This window comes from Carcharodon carcharias, chromosome 13 (genome assembly GCF_017639515.1).
Source record: "Carcharodon carcharias isolate sCarCar2 chromosome 13, sCarCar2.pri, whole genome shotgun sequence".
Taxonomy (NCBI): domain Eukaryota; kingdom Metazoa; phylum Chordata; class Chondrichthyes; order Lamniformes; family Lamnidae; genus Carcharodon; species Carcharodon carcharias.
The window spans coordinates 139,829,690-139,843,502 of NC_054479.1; the positions used below are offsets into that span (position 1 = coordinate 139,829,690).

General features: G+C 40.0%; 1 protein-coding gene across 1 annotated transcript in view; it reads left to right on the forward strand.

Annotated features, from left to right (window-relative positions):
* Positions 1-13,813, forward strand: part of dhtkd1 (dehydrogenase E1 and transketolase domain containing 1) — a 46,843-nt gene extending 33,030 nt beyond the window's left edge. The window contains exons 12-17 of the mRNA XM_041202156.1: positions 386-492; positions 2,161-2,325; positions 6,421-6,503; positions 8,571-8,740; positions 9,775-9,860; positions 12,882-13,813. Coding sequence (XP_041058090.1) covers positions 386-492; positions 2,161-2,325; positions 6,421-6,503; positions 8,571-8,740; positions 9,775-9,860; positions 12,882-12,983 — 713 coding nt within the window. The 3' untranslated portion in view covers positions 12,984-13,813. The remainder of the gene's footprint in view (positions 1-385; positions 493-2,160; positions 2,326-6,420; positions 6,504-8,570; positions 8,741-9,774; positions 9,861-12,881) is intronic.

Below are 13,813 nucleotides of genomic sequence, written 5' to 3' on the forward strand. Positions count from 1 at the left end.
GATTTCTTTTGAGAAAGTGTCCCTTTTTTTGTTAATTTATTTTATTTGGATTGGTGGCATAACCCAGAGTTCTCTGGAAGGTTCACATGAAAGATTTAGAGACTTAATTGCTGGTGGAGTTTTGCTTTTAGTTTGCTAGTTGTTTGCAAATTCCTAGCTGTTCCGTGGGGGAAAGAGTCAGGCTGTCTAGATCAGAAAAAAATAACAAACCATCTATTAAGATACTACTTATTCCCTTTATGTTCAGTTGACCAGTTTAATGAGTGAATATGTGAAACTTGCTCCATTTGTGTCACTTGCAAGAGTACACATTCTTACACTTGTTGAAAATCTATTGAAACAGAGTCTGAGATTTTGTCTCCACTAAATACTGTATGTTTGGCAGGTGAGGCGAAGTGGCTGCTACAGAGTGGAATGGTTATTCTCCTACCTCATGGCTATGATGGTGCAGGCCCCGAACACTCCTCCTGTCGTTTGGAGCGTTTCCTGCAGGTAAGCCACATTTTCACCCGTGCCGGAATGTGTCCTAACTACTACTCAAAAAGGCTATTAAAATAGGATGTAAATCAATCCATGTCCCTAGCACTCATTTTCATTTAGGTGTGTTATCCAAGTATTGCAAGAGATGACCCATGAAGATTTGTCTCCATTAGGCATGAACTGTTCAATTGCTGAGCATCCAAGAGGTTAAGATAGGATATACTCGTTTGGGAAGTGTTTCAGAGAAGGTTCACTAGGCTGATTCCTGGGATGAAGTGATTGTCCTATGAGGAAAGGTTGAGCAGGTTGGGCCTACACTAATTGGAGTTTAGAAGAATGAGAGGTGATCTTTTTGAAGCATAAGATTGTGAGTGGGCTTGACAGGGTAGATGCCAAGAGGACGTTCTTTCTTGTGAGGTAATTTAGAACTGAGGGCACAAATTCAAAATAAGGGTATACCATTTCAGACTGAGATTAGGGGGAATTTTCTTTGAGGATGTTTAGTCTTTGAAATTCTCTTCCACAGAGAAGAGTGGAGGCATGGTCATTGAATATAGTCAAGGCTAAGTTAGATTATTGATTGACAAGGCTGTCAAAAGTTATGTGGATAGGCAAGAAAGTAGCATTAAGCACAGTTAGATTAGCCATGATCTTATTGAATGACGGAGCAAGCTGGATGGGTTGAATGGCTTATCCTGCTGTTTCTTATGACCTTATGAGGTATGGCAACAGTATAACAAATACTGATGACTGTCCAATTGCAGCCTATCTCCTACCCACATTGTAAGGCCTGGTACTCATTTTATCTAACTCAAAGATGAAAAGCTGGAAGCCCTGCTAAAATTAACTCCCAAATCTGGCATTGAACTGCCCAAAATGCCTGACTTCCAGCCAGATAGAATAGAGACTCCACTCATTAATTGACTTTATAGAGGGGATAAAATAGTTGATTCACAACAGGAACAGGAAGGGGCTAATTCAGCTCATCTGGCTATTCAGCGTATAGCCTGCTAAGCTATTTGGTTAGTTCTGCATCTCAACTCCATTTACCTGCCTTTGCAAAATATCCTTTGATACCCTTATCAAAAACCCATCTCTGTTTTGAAAAATCCAATTATCCTAGCATCCATAGACTTCCAGGGGAAAAGTGTTTCAGATTTCTCCAGATTTTGTGTGAAAAGTTGCTCCTAATTTCAATCCTGAATGACTTGTGCTTAATTTTCCCCACCAGAGGAGATGGAGTAACTACAGTGAGACCATCAAATCCTATTAACATTGAATCACCCCTCAATCTTCTATAATCAAGATAATACATGCCAAGATTATGCAACTTGTGTTCATAACCTAACCTTCTAACCCCCATACCATTCTTGTAAGTCTGTATTGCATGATGTATTCTTCTTGATGGCCGGTGCCCAAAATGAAAATTTAAATTGGTTGCTCCATTTTGTGCATTACGACAGTGACAACACTTCAAAAGTGATTAATTTGCTGTAAAGTGCATTGGGGCATCCTGAAGTCATGAAAGGTGCTGTTACAATCCAAGGTCTTTCCCTTTTTCAGCAAACAGGCAGGCTTTCTTTTCACTAGAGCTTGGTATACAGCTTCAAAAAAGCAGAATGGCAGAGAACCAACACAACATATAACTTCTCACCATAAGCTGCTTCCTCTTCTCCACAGATGTGTGACAGCAAGGAAGAAGGTGTTGATGGAGATAATGTAAATATGTTCATTGTACATCCGACTACCCCAGCACAGTACTTTCACTTATTGCGCCGGCAGATGATTAGAAACTTTCGTAAACCCCTGATTGTAGCTTCTCCAAAAATGCTGCTGCGTCTCCCAGTGAGTACATGTTACACTTCTAATATGACCACAAATGTACTTGGTAGTATTAGTCCTGCATGTTTATGAAGCTCATTCTGTAAATATTATCTTTGACCTCATTTGCAGTGAACTTTGTTAAATAAATGGGAAGCGGAACAAAAACTCTGTAACTGAGATGTATTTGGACATACACAATATTGCAACGTATTTATAATTTCCCCTTTGGCCCAGTTTACCCATGAGGCTAGATTAGGGCTGAAGCTTTTGTTGGTATCACCACATCCTGTTGTGTGTTCAAGCCCTACTGCAGGATTTTGAGCGAATGATCCAGGCTTGCACTTCAGTGCAGCGTTAAACGAGTGTTGCATTGACAAGAGGTGCCCTCGTCTTTTGAACAAAATATTAAAGGTTCGCTTTTCTTCTTTGGATTGACTGTTTCACAAGGGAATTCTAATGTTCAGGACAATATGCATCCTTCAATCAACAGTACAAAAACGTTTGTCTAATTTGCTGTTTGTGAGGTCTTGTTGTGCATAAGATAGCTGCCATGTTTCCTTACAAAGCAAATGACGACACTTGGAAAAAATCATTGGTGATGAAGCATTTGATAACACCCTGAGGGCATGAAAGACGTTATATAATTACAAGTTATTTTTCTGAAATATGTCAATATGGGGAAACGTTTCAAGAATTAATTCATAATTGCCAACAAGTATGCATTCCCCTTAAGGAATAGAAACCACACAGGACCAGTGATCCAGCTGTAGCTAACAAGAGAAGTCAAAGATAGTATTAGATTATTATTATTATTAGGTTAGATTGGGTATAAATTGTAATATTTCCAGATTTGCTGATGACACCAAACTGACTGAGAATGCAAGTTGTGAGGAGGATGCAAGGAATCTTCAAGAGGACTTGCACAGGCTAAATGAATGGACTAGAACGTGGCAGGTGGAATATCATGCGAATAAATGTGAAATTATTCACTTTGGTAGAAAAACCAGGCAGAATGCTTCTTAGACGGTGAGAATTTGGGAAGTGTGGATGTTCATAGGGACCTGGGTGTCCTTGTTCATGAGTCACTAAAAGCTAGCATGTAGGTGCAGCAAACAATTGAAAAGGCAAAAGATGATCATACACTAACAGAAAAGAGAATATGAGAGTAAATGAGCAAAAAACATTAAAAATTGTAAACACTTCTATGGAGGGAATATTCCCCCTGTCGGGGGGATTGTGGGGGGGCAGGCGCGTACCCGATTGGCGCCCTTGATCTGGTCCACGCCGCCATTTTATGTGGGCGGGCCAAATAAGGCCCTCCTAGTGTGATGCGTGCCCGGTTGTCAAATGAGCTGGGACATGTCAATGGACTTTAATGAGAAAATTTATTTAATTATAAACCCTTCATGAAACCTCCTCCCGCCCATGGATGAGGTTCCATGAAAAATGCGAAGGCCGCCTGGGCTCTTCGCCTGCCCCCCCAACCTTATGGTTGGATGGGCAGCTTTCTCAATAGCCTTAATTAGTTAATTAATTGCCTAAGCAGGCCATTTGACAATTCAGCAGACGCGCAGCCAACTTGGCTGCATTCCCGCTGAACTGAAAATCTAAATGACACGGGATGAAGTCAGGCTACACACCTGACGTCACCCTGCTTCATTTTATGCCTTGGTGAGCAGGCCCCACCCCCGCTCGCCGAACCAAAAATTCTCCCCTATAGATACGTAAATAGAAAAAGATTAGCAAAATTAAACATGGGTCTCTTAGAGGCAGAGAAGGGAGAAATTATATTGAAGAATAAGGAAATGGCAGAGACATTAAACAAATACTTTATATCTGCCTTCATGTAGACAGAAACAACATTCCCGGTGTGGTGGGGAACCAAGGAAGACATAGGTCTGGAAAAATCATTGGGACTAAAATACTCTGAGCCGGATATCCAGGATTTTCAACATCTTAGGAGCAAAAAAAGTATTCAGTGCCACTTTCCTCACTTGTTTTCTCCTTTTCCTCACCTGAAAGCATTGATTCTTTGCTGGAATATGGTTTCTAGTTGAGCAAGTAATAATTCTTCACATGAGTCGATGATGGGCTGTGCCATATTGTCCTCAGTTATGTGAATGTCCAATGGGACTGGACACCGACTTGGGTTAAGAATTGAAATCATTGGCAGTTTTCTTTCAAAATTCTGATGTCACTTGTAGGGAGGGAAATGGATAAAGGGTGCCACACTTCAGGAAAGGCGTAAAGGCCACATGTAGGGTACAGAGAAGATTTACCAGGGATGAGGGACTTCAGTTACGAGGAGAGGCTGGAAAGTTGGGACTGTTTTCCTTGGAACAAAGAAATTTGAGAGGGGACGCAAGAGGGGTTTTCAAGATGATCAGAAGTTTGATAGAATAGACAGAGAAAAATTATTCCATTTGGCGAGTGGCTCAATAACTAGAGGATATGGTTTCAAAATCATTGGCCCAAAGATCAAGAGAGGAGATGAGGATAAATTTTTTTCACTTGGAGGGTTGTTGGGATATGAAACACTCTACCTGAAAAGGTGGAGGAAACTGATTTCATAAATCATTTGAAAAGAGATTTGGACAGGTCCTTCCGGATGAGGAACATGCAGGATTCTGGGCAAGAAGCAGAAATATGGCACAGCTGTTCTTGCGCATTTGTCCGAATGTCCCCTTCTTTTGTTTTCTATGTTTCTATCTGATTCTAAGGGGAAAAGGAAGGGAAAGGTAGGAGTGAGGAAGAAGGCTGAGAAGGAGAAAGGGCAGTGGGAGGAGAGACAAGAGTGAGATTAGAGGAAAATATAGGATAGGGAGAAAGAGGATCTCTCAGAGCACTGCAAGCCTGTTCTGTTTCATATTGTGCACCTCCGTTCATTATCTGGTCATATTCACTTTTAGCTGATTATTCCAGTCACATTATCAACACAAATCAAAAACTCTTGTGTTCAAAGTTTCTAGTCCCATGCATTGCAATAGCTCAGTTGCTGCAACTCGATCCTCTCTATGACTCTTGGTGAGAGAATTTGCTTTCTTCCAATGCTTCAAAGCCAATATCCCTTTGTGTCTTGTGCCTGTCTCACCAACAGTTGCTATCTCCCAATTTTAAGGACTCTATCCTTTGCTTCACTATCTTGTAACCTTAGTTAAAGCTTTCATATGTTCTCTATTGTATTGTCATTCATGGGCTCAGTGGTCACAATCTTGCCTGAGTCATGAGGTTCCAGGTCAAGTCTTGCCTCAGAGCTTGAGCACAACATCAAAGCTGACACTTGGTGTAGTACTGAGGTCATGCTATACTGTTGATGGTGCTATTTTGATGGAAATCAGGGGAGTTTTACCTGGTCAAAAACAGAATTACCTGGAAAAACTCAGCAGGTCTGGCAGCATCGGCGGAGAAGAAAAGAGTTGACGTTTCGAGTCCTCGTGACCCTTCGACAGAACTGTTCTGGACAGGACTCGAAACGTCAACTCTTTTCTTCTCCGCCGATGCTGCCAGACCTGCTGAGTTTTTCCAGGTAATTCTGTTTTTGTTTTGGATTTCCAGCATCCGCAGTTTTTTTGTTTTTATCTCGGAGTTTTACCTGGTGTCCTGGTCAATTTTTATCCCTCAATGAATAGCACAAAAATAGATATCTGGTCATTGGTGCTTGTGGGAGCTTGCTGTGTGCAACTTGAGTGCCGCATTTCCTACATTACAACAGTGACTACACTTCAAAAGTACTTCACTGACTGTAAAGCATTTTTAGATGTCCAGTGGTCATGAAAGGCACTATAAATGCAAAGTTATTCCAAAGTTAGTTATTTCAAAGTTATCTTGAAGTAGTTTTGTTTCCTCTTGTGAAAATACCCAATTATGAATATGAAAAAAAAATGTCCCAGACAATGATGGGGTTACTTTACTACATACAGATAAATTTATACTTGGCACCATTGCCTTGTATTGAAGCAATGAAAATATATGAATGCTTAACACATTTTATATTTAGTCAAGAATTAATATGATAATTTTAATAGTTCTTTCATGTGTCTTGACTTATCCTGTTGCCAATCTATTATGAATGTAATATAGAATTATTTCCTGAAATGGTATCTTTTCTTTCTGAAGGCTGCAGTTTCCAGTTTAGATGAGATGGCTCCAGGAACTACTTTTAAACCTGTGATCGGGGATTCATCGGTGGATCCTAAAACGTAATTATTTCTCTTTCCGAAATGATCACAAGAGCTCTTTTTCTTGAAGTAAATCAGGGACCTTTCCTGTGAATGAATTGACTATTAGGACAATGTCCAGAATGTTTCTACTTTTTAATTGTGTTTGCCATTTGTATTTAATAATATAAATGGCTAAAGATATTGCATAGATTTTTAAATTCAAATACATGTGAACTTGTATCCATGTTTGCACCTACATATAAAGGCATAGCATAAATATCTGTTACAGTACTTCACTTTCAAGGAGGTGTGTATTCACCTGAATTGCCACATAATAAATAAGGATCAATGCTGGCACATCACTATTCTATTTCTTTTGTTTCCAGCCTATTATGCTTTAAAAACACTTGAAATCAAGTCTCACTGCCACTGTTTCACATGAACATCCTTTCCAGGTTATGAAAACTACATAACCCCTTGCCCCACTCCAATTTTTCCACAATCTACACAATTTTAAAACTCCACCCTCCTTTTTCCAACCTTGCTAGTTGTCCAGCATGTCAGCTTTGACCATTCTCAATTTGTGAATAATAAAAATGGCCTGAGCGCAGATATTTTTGAATCTCTCTGTTTTGGTGCCACAATGAAGTCCCAATCCGTTAGCACCATGATTTGGGATTCCTGTCCATAGTCCTATATTCCATTCATGATGTGAAAGATCCCTGCCTCTGTGAAATGTAACTGTAGACTGCGGCATCTGTACAGAATCACAGAATCATTACAGTGCAGGAAGAGGCCATTCGGCCCATCGAGTCTGCACTAGCTCTCTGAAAGAGCATTTCACCTAGTCCCAATCCCCTGCCTTATCCCTATAATCTTGCACATTATTAAACAGATCTTTTCCTTTACAAAATGCATTGTTCAAATTGCCTTACTTTAGATGTGATGCCAAGACAAATTGTTTTCGGACTGTTCAGGTGGACATGTAATACTTATTGCATTATTCAGCAAGCAGGAAACCAGTGTTTCCTGACCAACCTTCTTGCCATTACTAACACCGAAAAAAACACTTAAGTCATTGCTGCCTTTGGGGGTCTTGCTATGCATGAAATGGCTGAATCACTGTAGGAGAAAATTCACTGTTTATGAAGTAATTTCCAATGCAGTAAGGAATTCTGTTAAGGCATGGTTTTTCCTTTTTTAAAATATTTGGGACAATGTGATAATTCAGGCGAATGCATTAATTAGCCAGGCTTATTGACTTCATTAGGAAAAATATTAAAATATGGCCTTTTGGTTTATACGGAGAAAAATCTAAAACTCAGACTGGTTCTTGGCTCTTGCAAATAAGTATTTAGCAGTTTGTGTGGTCTATGTATAGCATAGCATATTTGCATCAAATATGTACATCACAACCAAGGTTAATTTCCTCTTTCCAACACATGCTACTTTGCAATTCTCATGTCTAGATTTATCCAGAAAATTCCCAGGATTAAAGGGAAGATCTGACGATAGCATATTAGCAAGGCTGGTGTAGTCTACCTTTTATTTTGTGTAAGTAGCTCACAACTGGATCAGCAGAGGCCTGGGTCATCCACAGAACATATTACCTTGGAAATGGGGGGAAGGGGTTGGAAATTAAACAATTTGAATAACTGTGCTGCTAACTCAGTAACCATAGAAATATATTCTTCATTGCCTTAAAGCGCATGTGGTCCTTGTATATTCAATTTGTTCAGTAGGAATGTCTACCGTGCACATTTTTACAAACCCGAATGATCCCTCCAGCAGTGTTGTGGGGGGGGAGCTTTAATGAACAGAATGCTATAATCTTGGTGCAACAGCAGCTCTCTGTAATTTTACAGGTTAAAGTAAGATTTGACGTCATAATTGAAAGTTTTTTTATGTTTCCAACATCAATTACAGAATCTTGAACTTATTGAAGATCAGTAGTTTTACTATTTGTCTAAAAACATCTTCAGTTTCATTATTTAATACATTGATAATTTGTTTTACAGACAACTGTATATTTTTATGGTGCAGTAGCACCATATTCCTACAACAGTCTTTTAATTGTTTTTTTTGTGAATTCCTTTTTTATTTCAGTGTGAGTCGAGTGGTAGTATGTTCTGGAAAACACTATTACACTCTGCTTAAACACAGAGAATCTATAGGTGAAGCAGGACAGAACACAGCACTCATCAGGGTAGAAGAGCTCTGTCCTTTCCCACTGGAAGCACTTCAGCAACAAATGGATAAATATAAAAATGCAAAAGGTCAGACTTGCTTAGACTTGCTTAGCAAATGTTATGCTAGCCTTGAATATGTAGTGCCAATCAGACACCTTCAGAAAACTTGGGTAAAAATGTTCCTTGTGTGTGGGACCTCAATTCCTTTTTTTGGTTGGTGTTGCCTTATTAGTACAATTTTTTTTAACTGAAAATATTGACACAGACATTAATTGCCTTGTCAATTTGACCAGAAGACATGTAATCCTGACAATGAGTTGGTAAACTACTTGCCTGTGGAGGAGGCATCTGCCATCTAGGAACATAACCCCTATTAACTGCACTGATATATGAATGCAATTTTGAGTATTAGCAACATTTATTCATTAAACATTTTTTGTCTAATTATGCTCCTATGAAGGATGTTGTGTGTTGTATAAATGCACATTCCCTGAAACATTGCTAAATGTATTTTTGAAAACCTACCTCGTAAGTTTTTAACTTCATTCTAATGTTGTAGTATGTGCTGAATATACGTGTACTTTAAAACTGGATTTCGCGCCCACACTGCTTCACGTAGGGCATTGTTCCATCAGCACTAGCTGTCCTTCAGATCTCACCCAAAACGTTAAGGCTGCATTTCAAAACCTTGACAGTAAATGCCAGCACACAACCTGTGGAGGCAGCACTACTGAATCAGCTCCTATTTACACTTTGCAGCAAGAAATGCAAGGTAACAGTCTGAAGAATGAACCCTGGATTTTTTTTTTCATTTTTGTTTTCACTTCCCCCTAAGATAGTGATGTTGAGGACCAATTTAGTGCTGCTATTAATGGCATCGCTGAGAGCTCCTCATGCAGCTCAGATTTAAGAATTTTCTAATCCAAGTTCCACATTGGTCAAAGTATTGAGGAACTGAGAAACAATTGTATTTGCTTAGCACCATATCATATCTTAAAGCATTTAATGTACAATGAATTACTTTTAAGAACACAGTAACATGTTAGCAAACACAACAGCGAAACTGACTTGAGGGCAGCCTTTACATGTTATAAATACTAAATTAGATAGTCATTTTTCAGACTTTTTATGGAGTCAAGAGGAACCACAGAATATGGGCCCATGGTTTTTTGTATCCCCGAGGTTTGAAAAACAGTTAGCATGCAAGGTAAGCCAACATACATCCAAGTAATGTTCAAATGTTAATACTCCATTTGATCAAAATGTGATGTTTTAAAGTCTTGTTGGAGCGACAGCATTGTAACTTAATTCATGTAGATGTGGATCCAGTTATTTATAATTGGTATGCTACTTCTAAAGAAACTAAACTTTTTTTTTATTCATTCATGGGGGTTAGGCCAGTAATTATTGCCCATCCCTAGTTGCCCTTGAGAAGGTGGTGGTGAGCTGCCTTCTTGAACCGCTGCGGTCCATGTGGTGTAGGTACACCCACAATGCTATTAGGAAGGGAGTTCCAGGATCTTGACCCAGTGACAGTGAAGGAACGGCGATATATTTCCGAGGCAGGATGGTGAGTGGCTTGAAGGGGACCTTCCAGGTGGTGATGTTCCCATTTGTCTGCTGCCCTTGTCCTTCTCGATGGTAGTGGTTGTGGGTTTGGAAGGTGCTTTCTAAGGAGCCTCAGTGAGTTCCTGCAGTGCATCATGTAGATAGTGCACACTGTTGCCACTGTGCGCCAGTGGTGGAAGGGGTGAATGTTTGTGGATGGGGTGCCAATCAAGCAGTGCGCTTTGTCCTATGTGGTGTCAAGCTTCTTGAATGTTGAGGGAGCTGCAGTCATCCAGGCAAGTGGGGAGTATTCCATCACACTCCTGACTTGTGCCTTTTAGATGGTGGACAGGCTTTGGAGAGTCAGGAGGTGAGTCACTCGCTGCAGGATTCCTAGTCTCTGACCTGCTCTTGTGGCCACAGTATTTATATGGCTAATCCAGCTCAGTTTCTGGTCAATGGTGTTAGTGGGAGATTCAAAGAGGGTAATGCCATTGAATGTCAAGGGGCAACGGTTAGATTATCTCTTATTGGAGATGGTCATTGCCTGGCACTTGTGTGGCATGCCATTTGCCATCGTCAGCCCAAGCCTGGATATTGTCCTGGGCTTGCTGCATTTAGATATGGACTGCTTCAGTATCTGAGGAGTTGCGAACAATGCTGAACATTGTACAATCATCAGCGAACCTCTCTGCTTCTGACCTTTTGATAGAAAGAAGGTCATTGATGAAGCAGCTGAAGATTCTTGGGCCTAAGACACTACCCTGAGGAACTCCTGCAGTGATGTCCTAGAACTGAGATAATTGACTTCCAACAACCACAACCATTTTCCTTTGTGGTAGGTCTGACTCCAGCTAGTGGAGAGGTTTCCCCCTGATTCCCATTGACCCCAGTTTTGCTAAGACTCCCTGATGCCACAATCAGTCAAATGCGGCCTTGATGTCAAGGGCAGTCATTCTCATCTCACCTCTGGAGTCCAGCTCTTTTGTCCATGTTTGAACTAAGGCTGTAATGAGGTCAAGAGCTGAGTGACCCTGGCAGAGCCCAAACTGAGCGTCAGTGAACAGGTTATTGTTAAGCAAGTGCCGCTTGATAGCACTGTTTATGACCCCTACCATCATTGCATTCCGCTTCCATTGACCCTTTCCAGAATTGCATCATTCCAACTTGCATTTACAAAGTGTCTTTCACAAAGCACTTTTCAGCCAATGAAATACTTTACAAGGTGTAGTCACTATTGTAATGTAGGAATGGACCTGCTAAGTAGTTTCTTAATCAAATTTGAATAGTCACCTTAGTTAACATTGAATAGTCATGTTGCAGTATAGTGTGACAACAGCTGATCCAAAAGTTCAAGTGACCTTGGTTATAAATTATGAAGGATACAGGGAAGGGATGTTTTTGGAGGACAGAAAAAGTGGGTTGGATGGTGAAGATGTGTAAGTATGGATACTGTTGCTTGTCAACCCTTGGAAATCTGGGAGTGTCCTTGCTGAAGATTAAATGGTAGAGGTATAGTCCATGATATGATGTATGGGAAGAATGAGGTTCTCATTCACCTACAACTTACATGTATTGAATGCCTCTAATAACTTCAGTGTCAAAAATTAATGCTGAGCAGTAAAAGAAAAGGGTTGGGTGACCAAAGGCAAGGTGTAAGAGATAAGTTTTAAAGGTGTTTCTGGAGGTGAGAAGTAGCAGGATGAAGAGGTGGAAAGAGTGAGTTTGTGTGGGACTAAGATGGCTGAAACCTCTGCAAACAAAAGAGGTGCAGAGGAAGGGCAGAATTCAAAGGAGGCAACAGCAGCCATGGATATGTGTTGGCACATGAGTTGGAGGAGTTTGCAAGCTCCTGACCTCCCCCAGCGGTGCCCATTTCATGTTGGAGCTGCTGAAACTTGCAGCACTGAGAACTCACTCATTGCCCTTAGTAGGACTGCGAGCAGAAAGGCTAATTAGGAAGCAACTTGGGGAAGATTGAGCCAGCGGGTGCACATCCAGCAAGTGCAGGCTCAGAACCCCCATTTGGTCCCAACGTCAGGGTCCCAATGCCTACGGTAAAATCCATCCATTTAACCCTGTTTCTCCCCCCACATATGCTGCTGAGCATTTTCTGTTTTTATTTCAGATTTCCAGCATCCACATTATTTCATTTTCGTACAGGGTAGATGTTAAGTTAGGATAAGTTCTGGCTAATCCATGATTTTAATGCCAGATAAGCAGTCCGAAAGCTCGCGTCAAATCATGGATCTGAGATAATGAAGACAGTGAATTATATAACGAGGTGTTCTCTGTACAGACCTGGAAACTGATCCATGTCTATATAGGGAGCAAAATGTTGATGGGGAACAAGTGGAAGCCAACGATGAAACTTTTATTAATGGCCATGATGTCAAAAATATAGATAATTGACATTTTTATTCCACGGCAGGACAGAAAAAGTTAGGCTTCAATTGTGACGCAATTACCAAGCCAAAATATTTTGTTGCTAGTGATGACAATTGCTTTATGTAGTTTAGATGCAGCTGCTATTTTGGCCACTTAAACCTGCTACCATTCTTATAGGCCTGTCCACTTGGTCATTTGCTCACAATAAATATTTGTTCATCTTACCGTTTGCTGTTCCTAATTAATTTCACAAAAAAAGGTAACTCTTGCAATTTTAATTATTTGTCTCTAGTTGAAGTTGGTTAGCCGACCACCTCTTCCAGCACCTGCTGTTGGAATCGGGACTTTACATCAGGAGCAAAACCAAGACATTCTCACCAGAACCTTCTTCTGAAAGAAATTTGGAAAAGCCTAGATGTGTTCAACTGTGCCTGATTCTTGGAGAGGACCTGCAACATTTTAATATAGTTGTGAGGCTTCCATTGAGCAAAACTGTTTTTCAAACAAATGTTGCTTTTTTTAAAAAAAGGGACTTTGATTTAGCTCAAATCATGCAAAGTATTCCAACCTAATGTAGTTAAAATAAGAATTAAAACCCTGAGTTACTTGACAGCTAGGAATGTAAAATGAACTGGACTTTTGTAAGCAAATATCTGAGGCATATTATATACATTATTCTCAAGTTCCAAAAGCAAGTTTGTTTATCTTCAGACTGTCTATAGCTGCTCTACAATTTCTGGTTTCTAAGGAGTTTTTATTCAAGATTTAATTAACTCTGTTTAAATTCTGCAGCTACTGTGGCAGGAAATCACCAAATCATTGGTCTAGGCCTCTGGATTACTAGTCCAGTAACAATAACCTCTCTCTTATTGTCCCTTAATTATCACCAATCTAATAATAAGGGAGATGTATGTCTACAACTGGGGGAAAAAAGTCTGTAAATCTTGTTTAGAACATGTGATGCGGTTGTAATTCACAATCATTTTTATATTCGATATGTTTGGGTGCTACTTTATACAACTACATTGTTTTTTGGTGTTGCCAATTGTGAAATGCTGTGAGTAACAAGTAAGCTCATTATATTTGATGTCCTTTTGCCCCCGCATGGATTTAGTTACTTTTATTGATGACAAAAGTGTGGAGGTGAGGTTAACAAAGTAAAGATTGTAATAAGATAAAAGCAAAAAACTGTGGATGCTGGAAATCGAAAACAAAAACAAAAGT